Genomic DNA, 8543 nt, shown 5'->3' with positions numbered 1-8543 from the left:
ATGATAATAATAATAATTTATAATAATAATAGTGTAGTGGGTTTTCTCAGACTGCCAGCCCCAAATCATGACACAGAGACTTATTATTAGTTATGAATGTTCTACACTTTGCCTTGAGGTTTTTTTTACCTTTCTTTCATTCTGTATGTCCTACTTTTCCTGCTTCCTCCTGGCTGGCCCCGGGCGTCTCATCTCTTTCTCCCTCATTCTCTCCCAAGCCTAGATTCCTCCTCCTACTTATTCTCTCTACCTGCCAGCCCTGTCTATCCATTCCTTGCCTAGCTATTGGCCATTCAGCTTTTTAATAGACTAATCAGGTGTCTTAGGCAGGCAAGATGAAACAAATGCAATGCATCTTTTCACAGTTAAAAAAATTCTTCAACATAAACAAATGTAACAATCTTTGCCTAGTTAAAGAAATATTCCACATTTCTCCCTTTTGTCTAAATAAAAAGAAAGGTTTTTAACTTTATAGTAGAACTTTATACACTAAGAACAGTTATCAAATAAGAATTACATTTATGTGCTGGGTGGTGGTGATGCATGCCTTTAATCCCAGCACTCAGGAGGCAGAGACAGGTGAATCTCTGTGAGTTTGAGGCCTGCAAAACTACATAATTCCAGGACAGGCTCCAAAGCTACACAGAGAAACCATGTCTCAAAAAAAAAGAAAGAAAAAAATGAATTACATTTATAATCTCTACTTCTTTTGCATTTGGCAAATTTGGTGAAATTACTCTATTATCTATTCTGTCTTGATGAGTCCAAAGTTTTGTACCTAATTTACCTTCTATCATAACTAAGGAAAACTGTAACTATAGCTATCTAGTCTTTAACTCCATCAAAGACCCCAGGAGGATATGTTACCTGAGTAAGTAGGAAGTGCAGTGCAAGCCACTTTCAGAACTATACATCTAGTTGCCTGGACAGTCACCCAAGTTTCTCTGGAACATTGGGTCATCCATCTTCAACCTACAGGCCTAGAATATCTGGCCGACTTTCCTATGAACCAAGAATTTTGAAGGACTGCCCTAACTACTTTGTCTTTGCAAAGTGTGGCAGTCACTTTTCTTTGTGTCCTGTATGTCCAGTTTGGTATAGCATACTGTAAACAGTCAAGGCAAAGACAGTTTCTTGCCCAAATGGCTAACTTTGCCACAATAAAAGCAAACTACATATGGAGATTTGTTGATATCCATCATCCTTCTATGAAGTAGATTGGTGCTGCCAGGAGCAGACATGTCTCACTGTCATGAAAAGCCCCATGTTAATAAAACATTTTACTAGCCAGGCAGTGGTGGCACATGCCTTTAATCCCAGCACTCAGGAGGCAGAGGCAGGCAGATCTCCATGAGTTAGAGCAAGTTCCAGGACAGTCAGAACTATTACACAGAGAAGCCTTGTCTCTAAAACAAACAAACAAAAAAACGGGGGAGGAGGAGGGAAATGGGAGGCGGTGGAGGGGAGGAGGCAGAAATCCTTAATAAATAAATAAAATTAAAAAAAAAAGAAAAAAAACATTTTAAATGCCATAGTCTGTAGGTCCCTAAAGTGTTTGAAGATCACCTATCTAAAATACATATGTTTAACCTTGAAAACATATATAATATGACTACAAGTTTGATTATTATACACAAATTACTAACATGCATTTTTAATTATTCCATTTTTAAATGAGCTGCATAAACATAATACCCCAAACAAGAGTAGCAATGTACATACCATATAACAGAAATAATTTTAAATTTCAATATTCCAAAAATCCATACCAATGTAAAATATTTGAGGTTAATAGTTGTCTTTTTATCCTATATTCCTATATCCCCCTAAACAATGACAAATATCCATAACCTACCAAATGACCAAAAACTACCCACCCTACCTCTTGGGAATGTGGGCATTGTGTTCTCTAGACTGCTTCCTGTTGTCTGGGGGTGAAAGCATCTCCAGGGGACCCTGAGAAAATAGAGATATTGGTAAAGTCCTGGAGGAACTAGTTGTAACATTGTTGTCCAGTCTCAGAACATTTTCATGCAGAGGGATCGGTATAAACATAACCTATCTTGTAGTTTTTCTTGGTTTATCACTTCATGTTTGTAGCCAATGTTTTTAGGAGGTCTCCCCCATCAAACCTGGTCTCTATTAACCTTGAAGGAATCCACAGCCTTTCGTTTCCTGTGAAAAGACAAGCATAACCTCTTCCGCAGTGTGATTTATTTTCTGAATTCCATTTTAATGTTAAGACATCCCTAAAGTATCTAGGTTGGTCTAATTCAGGAGTCCCTGTTAAAATCCCATGTCTCTCAGCAGCTGCCACTCATCAGCATCCAAACAATTCAGTCAACAAAACACCATAGAGGATCCAGACTCCCTGTGTATTTCCCATTTTTATGGGGCCTTTTCCCTTTATGTTACTTTACTCTCTTTAAAGACTTTTTTTTTTTTTGATTTTTCGAGACAGGGTTTCTCTGTGGCTTTGGAGCTTGTCCTGGAACTAGCTCTGTAGACCAGGCTGGTCTCGAACTCACAGAGATCCGCCTGCCTCTGCCTCCCGAGTGCTGGGATTTAAAGGCGTGCACCACCATCGCCCGGCTCTTTAAAGACTTTTAAACTATTTTTCCTATGACTGTTGTTTTGTTTTGTTTTCTGAGACAGGGTTTTTCTGTAGCTTTGGAGCCTGTCCTGGAACTAGCTCTTGCAGACCAGGCTGGCAATGTGCACCCCACCACTGCCCTGCTTTATACCCATTTTTTTTTTCTTTCTTAAGCCTATGCACATTTTTAAACACATTGTAACCTGCTTAAAGGTTTGGGTTTGTGGGTTTTTTGTCCTTTTTTTTTTTTTTGGTCGAACCTGTCTTTGTTGCATGTCTCTAGCCTTTTCTGACCACAGGAGCCAAACCTTTAATCTATTAAGCAATAGCTAGGCCCTCTGCTGTGGCTCTGGCGGCTGGCTCCGCCCCCTCCTCGGTTCGGCTAAACTTTTAACCAGGAGCCACATTTAAGCGCCCCAGCTCTGGGAAGCTGGTGCCCACACTGTGGCAGGTGTTTCTTACGTAGCTTGCTGTTTCTCCTTATTGTGCAGCTGCTGGAATACTCGCTGTACGGCAGAGCCTCTTAAAGGAGCGGTATCTTGTTTGGGGTTTTTGTTTGTTTGTTTTGTTGTTTTTGTTTTTTCAGCTTTCTCAGACCCTGTGTGGAAATTTGGGTCCCAGGTTGGAACACCAAAAAAGGCCCTGTCCCTAAAAAAGGGTGTGACCAACTGGGTGTGGTGGTACACACCTTTAATCCCAACACTTAGGAGGCCTAAGCAAGCTAATCTCTGTGAGTTTGAGGCCAACCTGGTCTACATGATGAGCTCCAGGACAGCCAGAGCTACATAGTGAGATTGTCTTAAAAAGAAAAGAATTACAGTCTGGTGGGAAAGAGTTGTATGCCCGGCACAGAAAACAAAACTGTGTTTTGAAGTTTAAACTGACTCTACAAAATGTGCAGATGAAACAGTTTCTGATGTTCTTTCACTGAAGAGCAAACTCATGGCCTCGTGAATTCCCTTTAGGCTACACACACACACACACACACACACACACACACACACAAAACTACCCTGGTCACACAGCTGGAAGGAAACACGACAGTAATGCAACATGAAAACTGAGCCTTAACTTCGGCTCCGTTAAGCAAGCTTGATTGAACAGCTCTTAAAGCAATCCCCATTGTGCAACCTTGAGTGGGAAGTGCTTTCCTCAATCCTGTCCGATTTCGCATTTTCCCTTCTTTGCCCAGGTGTGAGAGCCATAGCAGAATTTCTGGCAAAGTCTAAATCAGAAGAGACCCAGGAGGAAGTGCAGATTCTGCTGGATGCTCTGGTCCATGGTAACCCCAAGTACCAGAATCAAGTATATAAAGGTCTCATAGCTCTGCTGCCCTGTGGGTCCCCAAAAGCCCAGCAGCTGGCCATGCAGACTCTCAGGACTGCCCAGGTGAGCCACAGCTATGCTCTGGAGTTCTGATTCACATGGTCTAGTCCAGCAGCACTTCCTACAGGCCTGAGAGGCAGAGCTCAGCGTCCCACCACGCCTCTGCTAGACAGTCAGCATCACTTCCCGAAGGCCAAGGCAGCACGAGTGATTTGTCCTGTTTATTTAAGGATCAGAAAGATATTGGCAGACTTTAAAGCGGTTGAGACAAGTGACAAGGATGACTAAGGAACTGAAGAAAAGATCAAAGGCATCCATTTGACAGGGAGTGCATAAGGGAAGAGACCAGATCTCACTCATTATAGAAGCTCTCCCCCACCCCCCTGGCTTCTGCCCTAGATTGTGAGCGAAGTCAGGTTTGGAGGACAGTGGCGTCAAGCCTACAAAGGAGGGGGATGTGGTTTTGACGTGGATGGTCAAAACTTTCACAAGTGCTCCAGAAGACAGGCTGGAGGGTAGCAGACAACAAAAGGGCCTAAATAGTGGGCGTGGCGTGGGTGCAGAGGTGACCAAGGCGGGTAGACATTTCTGAGACAGGTGTAGAACTAAGAACAGATATCAAGCCGGGTGGTGGCGGCACACACTTTTAATCCCCACACTCTGGAGGCAAAGGCAGGCAGATATCTGAGTTCAAGGTGAACCTGGTCTACAGAGTGAGTTCCAGGACAGCCAGGACACAGAGAGACCCTGTCTCAAAAGAACAAAAGCGAGAGAGAGAAGCACTGCCCAGAACTGCTGGAGAGGCTACTGGGCCATGGAAAATTAAAGGCTGAAGCTCCAGAGAAAGGCCCAGGATGAAGACAGCAGTTTGGATTTCACAAGCAGTTAAATAGCAAGTGGAAATGAAGTAAATAAAATTCCCCGGGAAGATGCACCAAGTTGGGAGAAGATGGGATGTTTCCTGGAGCTGAGCTCAGCTGAGCTGAGCTGGGCTGAGCTGGGGGAGGGGGGGGGGCTGCGTCTCAGACCTGAGAACCCTGGCGTTCACCCCAGTGCCTCCTACACCAGAACTTAGGTAGACCTTGCTTACCTGGCTCTTTGTCTTTCAGTAGCTGGTGCGTGTGGCACAGGTAAAGTCTGAAGAGGTAAAACTAAAAGCTGAGATTCCAGAAAAGGTTTCAGGATCAGTTTCTCAGGGAGGAACTTTTGTCCCTCCCGTGTCCTCCCCTCCCCTCCCTGAAGTCTCGGCCCTTGGTCCTGCATGTCTTAGTGGGCAGCCAGGAGACTTGGCTTAATGCAACTTGAGCTAAAGACTACAGTGTCAATTCACCCCACAGCCCAGCTCTGGGGTCCTCGGTTCACTTCTTCTGAGCCTAAAGAGTCACCGCTCTTCCTTCTGGTCTGTCTTGTCAGGCAATCATTGGAGCGACGCACCCCAGCATCGTGGACTGTGTGTTGAAGGTCCTGGGCACAATGCACCTGGAGGTCCAGTACGAAGGTAGGGAGGCCTCTGGGTCACCAAAGGCAGTGAGAGTCTCCCTCCGATCATAAAGAGACTGTTGCTGAGTATCTAAAATAGCACTGGGAGAGGGGAATGGCTGGTTTAGTATCAACCAGCAAGACCCTCAGAAAATGGTAGTTGTATTTTATTCGTTTGAGCAGTCGTTAGAACAGGCTAGGTTCAGAGCTGTCTCTCGTGTGGCTCTTGCCATCTGCCCTGAAGCCCCTGCCTACCACCACACCCAGCTGTCTACTGTTAATTTAACACCTGCACCTGTTCTAAGAGTCAGGACTGTGAGTGAATGAATGAATGAATGAATGAATCCTATCAGTGATAGATGCTTGTCCAGCATGCACAGGCCTGAGTTGAACTTCAAGCACTGAGAGAAAGAAAAAGAAAACCTAGCTTATCAGTACAGACCTCTGTCCGCATACTAAGACAAGAGAATCTCAAATTCCAGGCTAGCCTGGGCTACATAATGAGGCTGTCTCATAAGAAAATAAACAGAGAACACCCTAGGGGACGTCTTTTTTGTAAAACAAACTAACTAATTCAGACTAATTAATGGCATCCATCAGTTTTCATTAATTGAGTCATTCATTTGTTGAACTCCCACAAACCTATGACACCTGATTTTCGATAAAGGAGCTAAAAGTATACAATGGAAAAAAGAGAGCATCTTCAACAAATTGTGCTGGCAAAACTGGATGTCAATCTGCAGAAGAATGAAAATAGATCCATATCTATCACCATGCACAAAATTCAAGTCTGGCCAGGTGGTGGTGGCGCACGCCTTTAATCCCAGCACTTGGGAGGCAGAAGCAGGCGGATCTCTGTGAGTTCGAGACCAGCCTGGTCTACAAGAGCTAGTTTCAGGACAGGCTCAAAAACCACAGAGAAACCCTGTCTCGAAAACAAAAAAAAAAAAAAATTCAAGTCTGAACACATTTGTTGAACTTCCGTAGCCGGTTCCCTTTTTCTCAAACCGATTCTAGGAGTACAAAGCCTGCAGCCTTCCAGGCTGTCCGGTGGTTGAGGGAGCGAATGGCGGGCGTGGCTGGTGATGGCTTCTTGATATTGTTTTTTTTCTTTTTTCCTTTTGAGACGCTTGTGCACTCTAGGCTGGTCTTAAACGCTCTCTTCTCCTCTCTCAGCTTCCCCAAGTGCCAGGATTACAGGCATGCAGCATCACACGGGGCCATGTCTTGTCTTGAGCTCTCAATTCTATCTCCCTACTGGGATTATGAACCCATTCCATTGCAGTGTCCTCAGAGGCTTGTGTCCTAGACACCTGACTTGGGCAATGAGGAAGTGAAACAAGGATGGACAGAGAGACAGGCACACACGGGGGGGGGGGGGGGGGGTGGAATCAGGTGGACTAAGCGCTCTAATGGAGAGTACCAGCAGCAGGTGAGCCAGCAGGAGGCCGGTGCATTGTTTGTGGACAGTTGCAAAGGAGGCAGCAGGGGCTCTGTGGCCAACAGTCTCAGGCTATCAGCATCTGGGAGGCAGAAGCAGAGGTTGAGGTTGATAGTTGCTGGACACACTGGTTTGAAAAGACCACAGTACTCATCCTGGTTCGTACTTGGTCCTGGAGAAGCCCTTGCTGTCCCTCTGAGCCTCACCCAGAGAAGGCTTTGCCATTTCCATGGCTCTGAGGCTCTGGGGTCCTTGACATGGCTGTGCTTGTGTCAATGACACATTCATTCTGGATTTCATTTGTTCCCCACACTCCACCATGCTGGGCGGGACCCTGGTTGCTTGGTTGGTTGGTTGGTTGGTTGGTTGGTTGGTTGGTTGGTTGGTTTTAGGTGGTCTTGGTCTTGAAACATAGTCCGGCCTTGCCTGAAGCTCTTGATCCTCCTGCCTCTGCTTGCCACCACATCCAGCTAGTTACTGTGATTTTAACATCTGCACCTGTTGTAAGAGTCAGGATTGTGAATAAATGAATGATTGGAAGGGAGGGAGGGAGGGAGAGATGGAAGGAGGGAAGGACCTGAGTTCAATTCCCAGCAACCTCAAGGTGGCTCACAGTTACCTTTAGTGGGATCTGATGCCCTCTGCTGGCATAAGGGCATACATGAAGATAGAATACTTATAAATAATTAACTCTTGTAACACTCATGCTGTGGCACATGTACCTCCACACTCACACACACACACACACAATACATACAGAATTGTTCAAACTTGGTAGGCATTTTTGAAAACTGCCTTACTCTCTAATGAAAACTCTGAGCCAGAGCATAGTGATGGTATGTGTAATCCCAGTGCTGAGGCAGGAGGATAGAGAGTTCAGCAGGGCTACAAGGTATGACACTGTCTTTTTCCTTTCTTCTTCTTAGTTTTTTGAGACAAATTCTCTCTATATATTCTTAGCTGTCCTGTAACTCACTATGTAGACCAGACTGGTCTCACATTAATGGAGATCTGCTTACCTCTGCCTACAACTGCCAGGAGTAAAGGCATGTGCCACTATGCCGCACCAAAATGATACTGTCTTATGAAATACAAAAGTCCTTGAAAAACTGACATCATAGGGCTGGAGAGATAGCTCAGAAGTTAAGAGCACTGACTGTTCTACCAGAGGTCCTGAGTTCAATTCCCAGCAGCCACATGGTGGCTCACAACCATCTATGCTAAGATCTGGTGCCCTCATAGGGCGTCTTCTGGCTACATGCAGAAAGAATGCTGTATACATAATTAATAAATCTTTAAAAAATAAGTTGATTATAAAATGACTATTAATTTAGAAAAAAATGGTCATTTGCAGAATAAAAACCTTACCTATGGGCCTGATAACTGGAGTTCACAGGAGGTGTTAATTAAATGGCCACATTCCTATAATGAAGGTGATGGGGTAGCTGGTACATCAGCCCCGAAGGACAGCAGCGATATTAATGGTTGAGAAGCTCCTGCACCAACACAGCAGGAATCTCAAGCGATGTCAGATACAGAGAAGAAAGTCTGCAAGCTGTCCTCTAACCTACATACACAATGTAGTTAAGATGCTAACATTTTAAACCCTATTTTTTTTTTTTTTTGGTTTTTCGAGACAGGGTTTCTCTGTGGCTTTGGAGCCTGTCCTGGAACTAGCTCTTGTAGACCAGGCTGGTCTCAAAC

At 44.7% G+C, this 8543-nt stretch overlaps 1 protein-coding gene across 1 annotated transcript in view; it reads left to right on the top strand.

Moving 5' to 3' along the window:
- Positions 1-8543, top strand: part of Armh1 (armadillo-like helical domain containing 1) — a 41156-nt gene that overhangs the window by 24245 nt on the left and 8368 nt on the right. Inside the window, exons 6-7 of the mRNA XM_005370075.3 lie at positions 3786-3982; positions 5333-5417. Coding sequence (XP_005370132.1) covers positions 3786-3982; positions 5333-5417 — 282 coding nt within the window. The remainder of the gene's footprint in view (positions 1-3785; positions 3983-5332; positions 5418-8543) is intronic.

Source organism: Microtus ochrogaster, unplaced genomic scaffold (genome assembly GCF_000317375.1).
Source record: "Microtus ochrogaster isolate Prairie Vole_2 unplaced genomic scaffold, MicOch1.0 UNK69, whole genome shotgun sequence".
Classification (NCBI taxonomy): domain Eukaryota; kingdom Metazoa; phylum Chordata; class Mammalia; order Rodentia; family Cricetidae; genus Microtus; species Microtus ochrogaster.
Note: the sequence above shows the minus strand (reverse complement) of the source record. Positions and strands in the feature narration are given on the sequence as shown.